Consider the following 16,983-nt stretch of genomic DNA (forward strand, 5'->3'; position numbering starts at 1 on the left):
CTAAAATACGTCAATTTCCCGTTTTTTTTTTTTTAGAATTGCTAAAAACGATATTCCCTAAACTTCGCGAACTCTTCGTTAACCTAACTACAAATCGGTCTCGCTACCTGTAGCATTTCAATAGAGTGTTGCCCCAAGAGGATTTGGGGTCTTCGTAAAAATACATTACAAATGGCAAATCTATTGTTCTAGGAAGTGTTAGAGGTGATAAAAATAATTTTTCATAAGTATTGAAGCGCATGGAGAGCTAAAACTCCTTTCTAAAATATTTGTTAGAGGTACTAGCCGTACAGTAGATCGACGTTTGATATATTATTTTTACGACTTTTCAGGCTGAAGTGAAGCTTTTCGCCTTTCACATCCGGTCTAATTCTATTTCGTCTAGCCGCTAACACAGACTAAATTTTTCGTCACTCGCGTTTTTGGCACATTCTGGCCGAAGCCGTATTAATTAAAAAGCAATCAACGTATTTCATTCTATTTTTCACATTGAAGAACTAAAAATATTCAATTTGTATGATGCTGCGTAGATATTACATTTTGTATCGTCCTCTTCCATTAAAATTACATTTTGCTACTGATAACTGATTATCGCCATTAATCTAGGGTCTCTCTCCTACATTGACAATGTTTTCTATTTTTAATGTCAAAAAGGCCTCTGATTAATATCTTGTCGCTCCCCATGCATGTACCAAACTCTCTGCACCATCAAATAAAATTAATTCAGTTCTTGTTATTTTATAACAAAAATAACTTTGATTATCTGGCAATAGGACAAGGTATTAATAATGTCAGCACGCAAGTAAGAAACATTTGATTTATTAAAACAGATGGTAATTTATAGGAACACAGACTCAGGTTATAGACTTTGAGCAATAGGAGTTAACAAAACACATCTAAAACTGAAAGGAAAAATAGAGCTGACACATGCAAATTTGCGAATAACACCGAACATGCAACAACAACGCCCCAGATTGGTTCGTGATCTGAGATCTAGGAATTCCAATAAGTCCGAGCCCATCATAGTAATTTGTATAGTGCAGATTATAGCGCACAAATCAAACAGTTTTACCATTTGCTGGTAGTTACGACCATTATTTTACCATCTTGTCAGATACAAGTTAAGACCTTCGTGTCAGGACTGCGAATTTATGATAGTGTAATCATTTCGCTTTGTGGGATGCATGGACGATACAAGTCCGAGAACATCGACTGGCTAATGTTGATGATTATAATAATTTTCTAATAATTTTATGGCGCGGAAGGGTCTACTGGGTACAGGACCGGGCTTTGGTAGCGATCTTAATTGTAGTAAAATGGGACGAAGGTGGTGTCATTGTTTCATCGGGTTTCCCTCATACTTATGATCAGAGAGTTGCAACGACTTAAACTAAATGAAAAAACATGAAGATTTAATTTTTTCACTCATTTTTTTCTCCCTCCAAAAACGAAGCAGAGTTGCACGAGTCGGAATCGTACTATGTTTCTCTCTCTACCATAATAACGAGGATGTCTTGTGTAAACTGAATCAGCGTGATGAAACGAAACAGATAAACCAATTCACAGACAAAAGTAGGAAGGAAGGGAAAGATTTTTAAGAAATTTGTTTCTCATTTTACAAAGCACCACAGCCCAAGAACTGTGACCCCAAATCGATAAACAAGTACTTGTGTAAAATTCGTTATAAATATATGTACCCTAATGTCTCTTTGACTGCACATGCTAAATAGCCTGTACTAAAAAACCTCGCCTTTCTGGTGTTTCCCAGACTTACGTTGCGGGGAAAATATTTCTTCCGTAACATTTTCCTGTGCTGGCAGCTCTGTTGATGTGGGGGACTGGTAGACCTATAAACGTCCAATTATGCACCTCATCTAAATTTGTCACTAGATCAAGATCTAAACTCCGAACCATTTTAAAATAGTCCGGAAATCGAGTCGAGTTTGCACATGTACCTATAGTGAAACTTACCGTAATACGTCTCCAAGCTCCAAATGTTGTGGAATGTTAACAAGTTTCCTCCATTTCGTGGTGGGGAACCGCGGTGTTATATAGGGTGTCTCTAAAAGGTCTATAAAGAATTATGCCGCAGATTTCTGAGAAGAAAACATGTCAATTTAACCCAATTTACCTTTTTCCAAAAGTGGAAATTTTTAAAAACACAGGACTACAAAGTGAAAATTAAACGAAGTAAACCAATTAATTACTTGTTTATAATGGTACTATCTAAACACAATGACGGATCGGGGGGAGTTTGGGGGCCAAACATCAGAATCCATTTACATTTTCGATGCACTTTTCGTAGGGCGCAGTCAGTGAAATTTTTTTATGGCTAAATTTGGGTTTCTATATATGTTATATGAAAAAAATAGTATCTTGATACATGTCCCTACGGGCCTTCCATGTTGAGATATTTTAAGTTTAAAGTCCGCCGCGTGTCACGAAAAATAACTTTTAAGTACGTTCGTAGAGTACAGCAAAATAAATAATAAAAAATTGGCACAGTCGAATAAAAACATGAATATTTAAAAAAATAATAAAAATTTAAAATTAATTTAATTTGTTTTTTTTTGTTTCAACTGTACGAATAAATATACCCTTTGAAGTTATTTTTCAAGACACACGCGAACTTAAATTTCAAATCTTTCAAACAGGAATGCCCGTAGAGACCTGTACCACGATAACTTTTTTACTGAACCTGAAAACACAAATTTAGACTTAAATAAATTAGATGCGGGGTGATAAAAAAGTAATGTTCCTTTAAAGAAAGTTCATCTAGCGCTGACGACGCCCTCTACAATGCGCAGCGAAAATGCAAACGGCCTCAGATTTCTAAATAAAAATGTTTCCCCTTTTATTAATTTCTTACTTCGACGTCCGTTATTTTGAAAATCGTCCATTTTCGGACTAAGTTAAATTGGGTTCAATTGTCATGTTTTCGTCTCAGAAATCTGTGGTGGAATTTTGTACACACCAAAACACCCTGTATATAACATTTTCCCCTGACGTGCAACACCGACTCGAAGATGATACCTCTTTTAGTTCACTAAAAAATGTTTGCACCTTTCACCGTCTCTCTCTTTATGTCTCTTTTTCTTTTTCTTTTTCTTTTTCTTTTTCTTTTCCTTTTTCTTTCTCTTTCTCTTTCTCTTTCTCTTTTTCTCTTTCTCTTTCTCTTTCCCTTTCCCTTTCTCTTTATCTTTATCTTTATCTTTATCGTTATCTTTCTCGTTCTCTTTCCCTTTCTTTTTCCCTTTCCCTTTCCCTTTTTCTCTTTTTCTCTTCAGACTCATCCTGAGAATATTCATATGAGTAATCAAATTTAGTTACAAAACATGTTTCCCTATTTGACGTTTACACATAGACATAGCATGCCGCCATGTTACGGTTGTACTGCGAGAGTCAACTTCACGAAGATAAAATTGGTTTATCTTCGACGGCAGGTCAGCGGCGTCTCAGCGACACCGTCACGTTTGACGACGAATATAAATGGGCCAAGTAAATTTATTGGTATTTATCTCCCAGTGCCAAAGTCAATGCCAAATCCGATTTCAACGTCTAGTTTATAAATCGGAATTTACATATTAAAATTAAACACTGCGTGCACGTATCTCAATTTGTGAAAATGTTGCATAATGTTGCATCTCAAATCGTGATATTAGACATGCAGTTTAATTCTTCCCGACTTCTCTCTTTTGTTGGCACTGGTCGTCCTGTTTCCATAAGTCTCCGAATTGTTGACATTTTTCATCCAGGATCCAGTTCTTTCATAACTCATTTTAAGGCAGGTCCGTGTGACTGCAAGTTACGAGTCGGAAGTACGTTGGCAAGTGGGTAAATTGTATGTTCCCGTTGGATGTCAGAGATTGACGTTAGCTCAGGTGAAACTCATTGAGGTATTCATATTTTCATTTCACTTAAAGTCAGTAGTGGAAGTGAAAGAATTTCCGGCAGAAAGATATTTGATTCTGTAGTTTCGGCTGGAAACATTTCGCCTCTGAACAGGATTTTCTGCGTATAATTCCGCGCTTCTAACGAGGAAGATGAGTGATTCAGAAACTGAAACCATTTTCTTCTTCTACCAATCGTCAAATTCGTTATCAACTGTGTTGTTCGTCGAGGAATTCAAACTTATAGATGATGGCGTAACGCTTTTAAATCATGTTGAGTTCAGATGTTTGCTACATTGAGTCGTATAAAACATTGCAATCGCCAGATGGATGGCCTAAGTGATATTTCCTTTCCAGTTCAGAAATATCTACAGTCTAATCGCAGCCAAATACAGAGGATCTGTCAGAGTTCTGAATCGATAGAGACCGGACATATTACTCGCACAGCCTCAAGTAGCTCAATTGCTACTTATTTCCTTTACAGTTGCTTCTCACCACCGCTAGAACTGGCCTTTGCCCTTTTCAAACTGATCCCATTTAGGGATAATTTTTTTGCTACAATTTTTGATGCTCTCGATTAAACGATGTTTGCAACGCCATAATATCTATTGAAATGGCCACCCGGCTGACCAGATTTGAATTCCGCGGACGTCAATATCATGTTCTACAATGTCAGTAGTTGAAACACATTATCTATTGGTAAATTCTGAATGAGCCTTTGGGTATGATTCAATTTGAGTTCTCTTCTGCTTTTTTGGCGGCTGCAGGTTTTGCGATTCGCCAACTTACGAGAAACCTCTCGAACAATGGGGTTCACGAAGAAGAGCGCAATCTATTTTTCGCTTAGTAAATATCCTTCATTTGGAGATTTCTCAAGTATTTTATGTTAAATTTCAGTGATGCAACGTTTCCAAACTGTTTGAGTTTAGCCGATCATTAATAATCCATCACCCACTTAACAGATATACAAGTTTCTGAAAGACAATAATTTGCTTAACAGTTTAAAAGTAATCTGCAGTTCACTTTTTCGGCAGAAAAATAAAAATACTACACCGTTCCCATTATGAATTGTCAGTGCTCCAGGAGGTTGGCAAATTTTGAGTGATCTAGGATACGTCCGTCTGAATAAACAATGTATTTGATTAATTACTGACATGCTGCTCCAGTTTTATAAATAAGTCGCTCTTTGGTGACGAGCCGCCACTGTTTTTCAAGTGCGGGGGCTAAACGATTCTATTATTTTCCTACAAAGAAATAACCAGGGCAATTGCGTGTAGTTAGCACGTAGTATAGGCCGGTCCTTTGACTCTGAGTCATCCCAAAGAAATCATTATCCTAATGCACGCACAATGTCCGTTATTCCATTAAAATGGGAACCCAGAATTCAAACAATTCCATTGTTTATTCACTATGAAATTAATGCTAAAATCTTTTTATTATAGCGGATATTTACAATGGTTGAGCCTTAATTGTAAAATAGTGTTTGCTTTCTATGTGTTACATCGAGATTTGGTCGGAACAAATAACAGATAAATCTATGGTATTTAATTTACCACGAATTTTTCATTCACATTACAAGTAATTATTGAGAGACTATTATACATTCGACTGGTTCAAGCACAAGCACGAGATCCGATACGAACCTCCAAAGAATTTTTTGGGAGTGACTCAGGTACTCACATATTGTAAGTCGTGAGAAGTGTGTTATGTTCCGCTGATGCTTCCAATATTAAAAGCTGCACAACATTGAAATAAGCAACACTTTAAGCAACATTGTGTGGAGATTTTTTCGAAAATAAGCCATCTTAATAGGCATAAACGGCAGTAAGGCCGTCAAATAACTTACGGAACGGGCCAAAGGCAAAGAAAGGGTTCTTATATTGAGCGTATAATACGAGCGGGCCACAATAAGACATGCAAAATAAAATGTGAGTCGAAAAGGTTTTATTGAAAAATAATACCCCGTCCGCAATTAAAATGCAGCTGCGTTAATTTATTTGATTTTACGATCGTGCATCAAAAGGGCCGCCATTTTAATCATATTTCCATTCACTTTCGTAGAAACGCGAATACGCTACGCTTTTCTGACGTCACATTGAGCGCGCATAAGTCGGTGTTCTTGGAACGAAATCGTCGTATAGTATTTTAGGCATGAACAATGGATATTTCCATAAACCTATTTGCATTCAAGTTTCGGTTGAATAAGACTGATTTAGTGCCATTTTTAGTCATAAGGACACTCTTTAGTTTTACTCAGTATTCTGTCACGGACGCTCGAATTCCATCACAGCTTCATGACAAATTGGAGCAATCTCCCAGCATTCTGGAAGAAATTCGCTCGTAGAACAAACTTGGACGACGTTGTCATGCCCATAATGTTGACCTGACTAATCACTCAATTTCTTTTGCCAAGAAATATTTTTTCATTTATAATAAGCACATTTTCAATACCGTTTTTATGTCTCAGGATGGTGACTTGAGTCAAGTAGAGAATTTAGCGTCATAGTGCAGAAGGATTTTGCGAATTTTCGAGGTATTGTAGACCTAAGAACCAGTCCTTCCTTTCCATTATTTTCCCAATTTCTCGTCGGCATATGTAGTTCGACAAGAGAATCCAAAGTTTGACCCGAGGAGGATGCATTGACATTCACTCTCCATTCTATCGTGTTACAAATTTGCAATATTCGTACTTTTACAGTCCTTAAGACTCGATTTCTAAAATTCATTAGCCCAATTTCAAAAGCTACGAAAATAGTTCCAGAAGTACCCGACCTGACACATAGATGGCGACTTTTTTGTTCAAAATTTGCCTATATTACAAAAACCAAACCTCAAAACGCTTATGCTCAAAATATGAGGGCGCTCGTTGATTTGTGTTTTTTTGGAACCGTTTTTTGTCAACGCTTTCAGAAAATTTGTGGAAATGAGGAAAATTGAGCGTCGATGCGTGACTGAATATTTTCATTTGAAAGGACTTAGACCATCCAACATCGAAGAGGTCCTTCGTTAACAACTGTAAAATATTGGACTGCAGAGGTTAAATGCTGTCATACGAGTGGGCAAGGAGAACTCTGTAGTGGTCGCTTTTATGACACTCCAGATCTGACCACTCTAGACATTGTGGTGAAAATCCCTCAAACTGTTCTAGACGACCGTCGGCTAAAATGATGCGAGTTAGTAGACTTGATAGACGTTTAGAACGCCCTGTATGTCACATTTTGGTCAAACAATTGTATAGAAATCTCTGTGCAAGATGAGTGCTGCGGCTACTCACAATTGAACAAAAACAGCGCCATGAGAAGGTTTCGAAGGAGTGTTTGGCAACGTTTTGCAGCTATAAAGCCGAGTTTTTCCATAGATTTCTAACCATGGAATGAAATATGGCTCCAGTATTTTAGAATTGAGATAACAGAGTAATGAAAATAATGGACTCATAGGGGACAATCGCCTTCAAAGGCTACGAAAACCGTTCCATCTGCAGGAAAGGTGATGTCGTTAGTTTTCTGGGATACATGAGGGATCATTTCTATTGACCATCTCCCTAAAGGGGAAAAAATAAACAGAGAATATTATACACATTTATTGCAGCGTTTGTGCAAAGAAATTAGGAAAAAGGGGCCGTATTTAGCGACAAAGAAAGTTCCGTTGCATTAAGACAACGCGCCAGTTCACACTTCCGTGATCTCAATGACCAAAATTAATCAACTCGGTTTCGAATTTTTCCTCACCCTCCCTATTCACCAGATTTAGTCTCCCTAGATTATTTTCTAATTCCAAACTTTGAAAAAAATGGCTCGGTATAAAAAGATTTGCCAATAGCGAAGAGGAGGTTGATGCCTATTTTGAAACATTCGAAGCTTCTTAGTATAACCAGGATATTCAAGCTTTAGAATACCTCCGAGGAAAGTGTGTTAATTTCAAAGGAAAACTAAGTTGGGAAATAAAATATTTTCCATTTTTTTTTCTTTGAGTGTTAGGTCGGGTACTTCTAGAACTACACCCGCATCTCAAAATTTACGGAACCTTTCAAGAAGAAACGTTGCAATTCTAGACCTACGAGCGAAGATAATGAAAAACCACTAGCCAATGCTGCAAAAAGATATAAAGAAACAGTTATAAATATAGATCTTCACGTAGCCCTACCAACCACTTTCAAGACTCCTGGGAGACTCCGGAGAAGTAGTACAGATTCTCAGCCAGCTGTAGCAGTTTCCGACGCTTCATCAAGAAACAAGTAGAGTGAAAGTGTTGATATTAAAACTGAGTCTATTCCAACAATAACAAAACTCCCTGCCAGAGCTTTCGCTCATGAAGAGTTATGAAACTGAAGAAGTAGCGGTAGAAAACTGTCAGTTCCTGCTAAAAGGCCTACTTGGAGAAGAAAGGCATCGGATTCAGAAGATTTGAAAAAGACATTATAGCTGTGTGAGCAAAGTGGAGTGGTCGACCGTCTACTAGAGAATCAATCAGTAAGAAATGCACTCTTTAAACCGCCTGGAGGAGGTACGAAACGTAGTTTATTCCTACAGAAGCCGATAAAAATTTACCAGTAGAGGAAATTTTTAAGGAGATCTCTGTGAAGATTACTACAATGAAGAAGTTGATGAAGCGATAGAGAATATCGAAGTTTAGCTTGATTTGAGCGTCATTGATCAAAGCTCTGGGGGTTTAAGTGTCAGCGGGCAGTCATTGAAGGGGGACATGAGATATCAAATAATTGTTTTTCAGTGAGTTCTAAGTTCCACCTATTAAACTTCTAAACCTCTTGTAACTAAATCTCTTGCAATGTCTAGTTGAGAACTTGTCTGTGGGAAGCGCTACTGTAGATTCGTACTATATACTCTATATAGCGCGTTTGAGAAATCTTTTACTAAAGAATCGCCATCAATATCTGGAAATGCTGAAAAGTGAATTCCCCCACGTCCAGAAAAATATCACCCACAGATGGTATAGGTAACTTAGTGCAGGTTCTGATATAAATTCTTAATAAAACTATGGCAAGTTTTATCTCCACTACGGTCGAAAGGAGACGTAAGCATCAATATTCCCTCTATTAAGTTTCCTTATCGTCCGTTTCAGTGCCCTACAGCACTACACAAATGATCAGCACTGTGGAGGATGTATTGAACACTTCCGAAGATAGCTACAAAGAAAATCTTGATGCTGGGGAGATTTAAAATTAAAAACAACCGTTATTCTACCGTCTTTTTATTTATTATTACCAGTTATCGTTAAAGATTGTAACATTTTCGAGCTGGTCCAAAGGAAATGCAGTTGTATCGTTGAACCAACGAAAGCAGAGGATCTGTCAATAATAAACGGCAGACATTTCATTTTTTTGACATGAATTTAGTTTCAGGGGCAAACCTTTAAGCTTTGATTAAGAGCGCGGTTCGTAAATTAAATTCTCTACAGACCTCTCTAATGCACTGTAGAGCGGCCATGTGAGCACTGTTAAGAAGGTTGTAAAAGGCACCACTACAGATGTTGAGGAGGGTGATGATTTCCTACGTGAGGAGGCTGAAGATTCGCTCGAGTTCGATCAGCTGAATTACGAAATCCAGAAAACAGGCGCAGCTCTGTAAAGAATTCAGTGTTCTTAGAAGTTTTCGAGGGAGAGGTACTGATTTCATGAAATAAAGTTTTTTTTTGACGAATATTCTCCATTGTATCCCTAAGTCGCGTAGATTTTTAGTTTCAGTTTGTAGCTTAATTTTGCTGATAGTTGAAAAGTTATTTAAAGATAATTCCAAAAAGACCCATCCCTTCTCAACAATGCTTCCTTATCCGCATAAGTTCGATTCTTTTATAGCACGTCTAAAGAGTATCTGTTTTTTGTATTTTATTATATTTTTTCTTGTGCCTTATTTTTTTAGTTTTTTCTCAAGTTCTATTACTTCATACATTGATTGCCTTTTCCTCCGTTTTTGTAAATTGAATATTCGAGTGCCCATATTTAAATTCGAGACACACCAGTCGTTATTTTTACGTGAAATTAGTGAGTAATCTCTTGATTCGCGCCAAACGAATACAGTTTGTACCTCTCTCAAATTCCGGGAGTACCTCCGAAGTCCGACGTCAAAGTGGCGTAGCTACATATTTGTAGAACCTACAGTGGTAACAAGAACACCTCACATTGTTAAGACTTTTCAGTCAAATTGACAGTTCAAAGTGACACTCAAATCAGTTCAATTGACGAATTGGCCGGAACTGTACGTCTTTCGTGTCCCTAGAAAATCCTAATGCCTCTCTTAGGGCAGCCTATTAATAACAAACATTGAGCAATTCTGTCTTACTCCTCAGGCCAGCTTTTTCACTGAGCTTACATTGTACTATATTTACACCATATTTTTATAGTAATTGAAAACTGACACATAGACTGAAGCACCCACACAAACCTCGAACAATCCGAAAAACACATTGGACCAGAAGTAATTATAAAATTAGATCTAACCAGGCATGGTAATATAGTCCGCGGTATACCTGACGGCATTAACCACACGAAGTTAGATATTAAAATAGCAGACTGACGGCTGACAGACGATGACTGATTATACCCACCAGACATGTGATCGAATTAGATGTGAGAGACAAATAAAAATATTATGTGGCACACAGTTTTATGTAAATAGTTTAAATCTGTCTTCATTTTGCAACAGTGTACCTACATTAAGGTCAACTTAACAGACCTGAAAGGACAGATTTTGATTCATAAACGTCGTCCTGGGATAAGTTATCGTTTCAATATGGTCTTACTTTTACGACGTCCCGTATAGTCGGTTTTTATTTCGTCAAAAGGCATTTTGGGTTTTATGTCTTATCACTCTCTTTCCATGCAACATCTTCCCCATTTTGATCCGGTGGATTCGATCAAAGGAATCATCGCATATTGTTGCACTTACGACTTTAATGGTCCGCTTGCTTTGTGTCTGGATTCTTATGCACTTTGTGGTTGATATATTGTCGGTGTGTGGCTTACCATTTTAATTTTAATAGCCCCACATACGAGGGAAATGTATAGAACTTCAGGTGGGGCAATATACCATCCTACGCTTCGTCATCCGTCACCGTTACTCACAGTGGATCATCACATTCTGGATCAACGATTATTGACTCATTGGATCGAGTACCCACCTCTCCCAACATCACTGGATTATTTTCGATTGCCTCCCGTAATTCTGTGATGTTCTATTTACGCCAAAACAGCAGCGCTAATGACCGTTTTAAAAATCTTTTAATAACCTGAATCATCATTTGACATTTTTGTTTTGTTTTCCTGGCTGGATCTTGAGAATTCCACGATGATTTATTTAATTTTAGAGTCTGTAGATTATGATTTAGGTTTCTATTTCGGGAGCAAAGTAATTACATTTGATGCTCGTTCTTTTAACAAATGGTTTCGATCCAAGACATGGCGACTGTTCGGGACACGTGGTGATTTCGGACGAAAACTGTATTATTCACTTTTAAACATGTAGTTAAACTCGCTATTCACGATTCATCATGTTTTTTTGTCAAATTCCATTTCATCACGTTATTGTTGTTCACCCGATTTTAGTTACTTTTCAGCTGTGGTTACAGGTATAAGGTGGTAACTGCCACCGAGAAACTCTCAAGGAGCGGTTCAAAACAATCCCAATCAGCTGGTGCGGATATTGTAAAATATAATTGAACTGTGCATTTTTTATTATCCTGGTGAATCCCCTGTTGAGAAAAATAACGCACCCAACTTTTATCAATTTGGGGAGTAATGCGAGCCAAAAGATCTCAAATTTGCTGGCACTCAAAATACTTGATAAATTACATCCAACAGAGTTTTTTCATTGCATTGAAACCTGGTTATTTTTGAAACAAAAAGGATGCGAAAGTCTCTATATAAATGTTGATGGGTAGATATTTGTAAAACCACGATATTGTATACAGTCTGTTCCAGGTAAAGATGAACAGCGTGGGGATCTCGGAAAGGGTAATAAATACAATAAGCGTTTTAGGTAGGACTATTAATTTCTTTTTATAATAATTTCGAATGGTTGCGAGGATGTCCGGAAAAAACGAATTTGGACGTTTCGGCATTTTGCAAATAACTCTTATGTAGTTGTAGTTATCGGAATGAAAGTTTTACATCATCAACAAACTTTTTGAGAAATTCTTAGCAATGTTGCCAAGTTCCTTGGTAAGTCCTTCTTTTCGAGGATAAATTGGTAAACTTTTAATATTCATATAGACTCAGTATCCAGTGTTCACACATTATAAATCGTCATTAAATTCCCTTTTCTACCATGAATTATATTCGATATTTTCTCAGAAACTATATGAGGTATAGCCAAACATTTTCCGATCACTCGGCTATGATTTTGACTTATGACAACGATACATACTCAACAAATTAGTGTTATGAAACCGCTAAAAACATATTAAAGATGTAAACCTCCCTCATGTTGGACACATGCATAATTATACTTATGCGTATTTCTAAAATCGGCATAAAACAAGAAACTAATTTAGTCAAATCATGTTTGTAATAAGAATAATGTTCGAGAAATAGCTGAATTTGGATCGAATAGAAATTTCAAATTATGACGTATGTTGAAGTAAATCACCATTATTTTCGAAACATAAATATGTTATTTTCAAAAATGCTGTTTAGCGTTTCTGGGATAGGCGTGTTGAATGCCTCTCTTACACATATTTGTAATTGTTTTCTATTTTCAAAACTTCGAGCGTACACTTTGTATTTATATAAGCCCAGACGTAAAAAATCCAATGGAGTTATATCCGGAGATCGGGCGGACCAGAAAATGCCATTACGAGTTCTAATACATCTTCCCGGAAACTACCCTCTCATTTCCATAGTATTGGTTTATTTATTGTGTACCATTGCTATATGTTAAAATCATAGCGAACTCATTAAAAAACGTTTTAATGGCTGTACTTTATAGGGCTTTTGAGAAAAATGCCAAATGTGGTACTTGCCAAAAAGGGCATTTTATGACGATTTTAAAATGTAAATATTCGAAAGTGCACCTATACGGAAGTAAAAAAATTTTAAATTCATCTCCGAAAGCGAGGACTTACCAAGAAACTTGGCAACGTTGCCAAAAAGTTCTCAAAAAGTTTGTTGATAATGTAAAAATTTCATTCCGATAACTATAATTTTATAAGACTTATTTAGAGAAAACCAAAACCGCCATATTCGTTTCTCTGCAGGTATCTTTGTAACCGTTCGGAATTTACTCGGTATAAAGAAATTATTGATTTGTTTTATATTGCGCAACTTTTTCCTAACTGAGGCAATTTTGCATCTATCACCCTTTTCGAGATCCTCACGCTGTTCATCATTATCTGGGACAGACCGTGTATAGTATCCCTCTCCATGCATTGTCTCTTTTAAATATTTTTAATTTTTTGTCGGTGACCTTTATTGTGGTCATTTTACAGTTTTGATTTCGATTTTTAATTGTTTTCTCTTTTACGACCTTTAGAGTTACGTAAACCCGCGAACTCCATATTTTGAGAAATTCGAATGAACCTGGAAAAAAACAGTAGGTGATTTGAAAAATCTAAAATAAGCCGAAGGAAAATGGTAAATTTGTACAAACCCGAATTAACCTAAATTATATATTGGAGGAAATTCGACAAAATAATTGGCAATTTGGAAGGAACTGGAAGGAATTGACATGGGTTCTTTGGTAAATTTAAAGAATTCGAAACTGACCTAATTGAAAAAATATTTGGCAAAGCAAAAAGTTTTCAGAAAACCGAAAATACCAATAGGATAGGTTCAATGTTCTTCAATATACCAATATCTTACAACAGCATTTGGAAGCACGTTTTTGGCGGCAAACACATCATGGGCACTACCGACTTGTCTATGATGTTTAGCAGAAAAGGGCTTTTCGGCAAAAGGCTTGAAATAAGTCAATTAAATTTCTGTACGATAATACCAGCCCTAAACCGTTATTTAGATACATTAGAAGTAGAAATGAATAGTTATTCGAGTTCGAGACGGTTAATAGCGAATAGTGCAGGCATTATTTAAGGACAGATGGATGTATTGAACAATGGTGATGGAGGACAACTGAAAATATATCAAGAAGATACTTATTGTTTTATTTAAGTAAATATTTATAGATTCGACTGAGACGAATGTAAAACCACGTTTCCTTTTCAATACACATCAAAACAGTAGCCATTTTACATTTGCCAGTTACGAGGTAAAAAATCTCCACGTGTCTCCACCAGACCCCATGTCTAGGACCGAAAACATTTATTACAAGCATCAAGCGAGCGTTAAATGTAATTACTTCACTCCCGAAATAGAACTAAAATCATAATTCATGCAGGAAATTAATTATTTCAATATTAAAAATAATACCGTTAATTGCCCGGTTGTTTTTCGAAATTTTGGAAATATATCAAATATACCAGTCAGGTATTTTTCATGCTTAATTAATATGTATTTACTCCACTAGTTGTAATAGGAACCTTCAGGCCGCGTGAAATTTTAAAATAGTTCGAGCCATGTGAAAAATGTAGGATTTCGTGACGCCACGATGAATGCTCTTGTCGCATGCAGGACTTCACGATTGTTTATTATTTTATTTATTATTTATCGCTTGCAGATCGACGATACGAGTTTGTCAATCTTCATTGATACGAATTAGTCAGGACATTACCCTCCGTTTACTGTTGGGAACGGATTCTCTTAATCAATTCGCGGTCTGTCATTTTACGCAATATAAGTAAGTGTAAAAGAAAATTAAACTCAAACCATTTAAGTCCAGTATTTGTTATTCCAATAACTGAGAATGAAAACACGCATGCGGCGTTCAGCCATAAAATTAATACAAGGAAGACATTTATTTTCTTAATCCTAAAGTTACCTACATTTGTTTAGCACGTTCCCATATTTTTCCTGACAGACACATTAATTTATACGCTGATGGGTTTTTTTGTTTGTTGTTAATAAAGTGGCAAAAGTCCAACCAGTTTTATCGTCTAATATTTCAATTACAAAGGTCCCCGCTGCCTACTTCTAATGTCTATAATGAGGAAAATCACCGATCATTTTCCGATGCGTTTCCTGCGGAATGACATAGGTGCATCTAAATGCGGGAAATAATCTCATTATCTCAGACGAAAATAAAACGTAATTAATGAGATTATTATATAGAAAAGACGTCGGGATAGTTGAAACTAATGACTACCGTAATTAAAAATGAATTAAGATTCTTGTGCCAAAGGCTCGTGAGCAATCAATGTCCGTTTGACAATTAGATCTCCGTTTCCTCTTCGGCCAGACCTGATACAACCGGCGACATTATTTAATTATTTATATACCTGACTGGTCCTTTGTAAACTGATAGTTAACAAGTGTTGTTATTTTTCAGGCTCGCCGATTAACCGACTTCCAATCATGGCCAAATCCGTTCTGGACCTTTTCGAGCTCTATAATCTTGTAATCGCTCGCGGAGGTTTGGTGGATGTTATTAATAAGAAGTTGTGGCAGGAAATAATCAAAGGACTCCATTTACCCTCTTCGATAACGTCGGCTGCTTTCACTTTAAGGACTCAGTAAGTATTTATGTTTCCAGATGTAGGTACAAAGGCTGATTGGACCTTGATTGTTATCGGAAGGGTCGACGACTTTGACTAGAGATTTCGTCGCTTTACATGGTATTCATTCTCTAGATGTACCGGGTGATTTCTAGCGTGCGCTTCGGTGATTTTATTGCAATTCATTTTTCTGCTTTTGTTCCGAATGATCAATAGTAAATATCACCTAATAGGTCGCCGGTTACGGAGGTAATTCCGATGGTGCTTGGCGGCGGATGTGACCTATTGGGTTGTCGCAGAAATTTAAATTAAAATTTTTATTGAAATTACCTTACAAAGTTTCTGCTAATCGATTCGGAGAATTACAAAAGGAAAGTCTGAACTTCTCCCACCATTCCTCTCTCAATCCTAGAAGTGATGCAGCAAAGCATCTATACCATCTTGCACGTTTATATACAGGGTATTTGGGAAAGTTTGTACAAAACTTGTGAAATTGAAAGTAAAGCTAAAGATGGTAAAAAAAGTTCGTGTAAATATTGATCTCGCAGAACACCGTTGCTGATATACGGCCTCCTGTCATTTGGAGTTTTTTCAAATAGCTTTCTGATTAAGGTAATGGAGTGAAAATTATAGCTAATAATCATACCATAAGAGTCGTTAATATCATAAATTTCATCAATATATCATAATTACAGATAAAGAAAGGTAGTTTTCTAACTACCACAAAAAACAGAACATTGCAGATAGAAGTTTTTCTATATTTTTGTATTCCTTTGAATTATCAGGTAAATAATTTTATATTTAATGACTTAGACTTAAAAAAAAAATATATATATATATTTTTCAAATCCTGCGTAGCTTCGTCAGAAATAACTATTTTTGAAACAATATATGGCTCAGAACAGTAACATTTTTAAAATCTTTTCACACAATAAGCATCTTTCACAATGGCAATTTTATTGTAATGATTGTCACTTATATGTTTTTTTATGCATTTTATGAGTCATAATCTAAAATTTAATGTAAAAATTTATTTTCTTCATCCCCTTGTCTTCGTATGTTAATTGTTAACTTTATGCGTACATCCATAGATCTCTTTCAGTATGCCGACTATTGCCATCACAGAAAGGGCCAATCACTACGATGAAATTGTCGCTACCAAAAATGACTAATATGTAAAAATATTAAAAAATGTTACTGTTCTCAATAATAAATTATTTAAAAAATTATTATTTCTGACTAAATTATGCAAAATTCGTAAAAAAATTAGAGATATTTTTTCTTCGACGAAGTCTATTTCATTAAATAATAATATTACATATTTGTTTAATACTTCATATGAATTAAAATTATTCGAAAATATTTCTACTAAGGGTAGTCAGACGACTGCCCTTACTTATAATGGACTTTGATCAAACTTATGACAGTTAAAGACTCTTATAATACGATTATTACTTGCAATTTTCGTTCCATTACCTTAATTAGAAAGAAAGTTATTTTAAAAAATATCCAAATGGTAGTATCCTTGTGGAGGGCC

The 16,983-nt window shown here is 36.1% G+C and overlaps 1 protein-coding gene across 9 annotated transcripts in view; it reads left to right on the forward strand.

Annotated features, from left to right (window-relative positions):
- Nucleotides 1–16,983, forward strand: part of retn (retained) — a 169,359-nt gene that overhangs the window by 130,542 nt on the left and 21,834 nt on the right. For all 9 annotated transcript variants that reach the window (XM_066296161.1, XM_066296164.1, XM_066296163.1 and 6 more), the window contains one exon: nucleotides 15,281–15,464. In XM_066296161.1, the coding sequence (XP_066152258.1) occupies nucleotides 15,281–15,464 (184 nt within the window). The remainder of the gene's footprint in view (nucleotides 1–15,280; nucleotides 15,465–16,983) is intronic.

Source organism: Euwallacea fornicatus, chromosome 24, assembly GCF_040115645.1.
Source record: "Euwallacea fornicatus isolate EFF26 chromosome 24, ASM4011564v1, whole genome shotgun sequence".
NCBI lineage: Eukaryota > Metazoa > Arthropoda > Insecta > Coleoptera > Curculionidae > Euwallacea > Euwallacea fornicatus.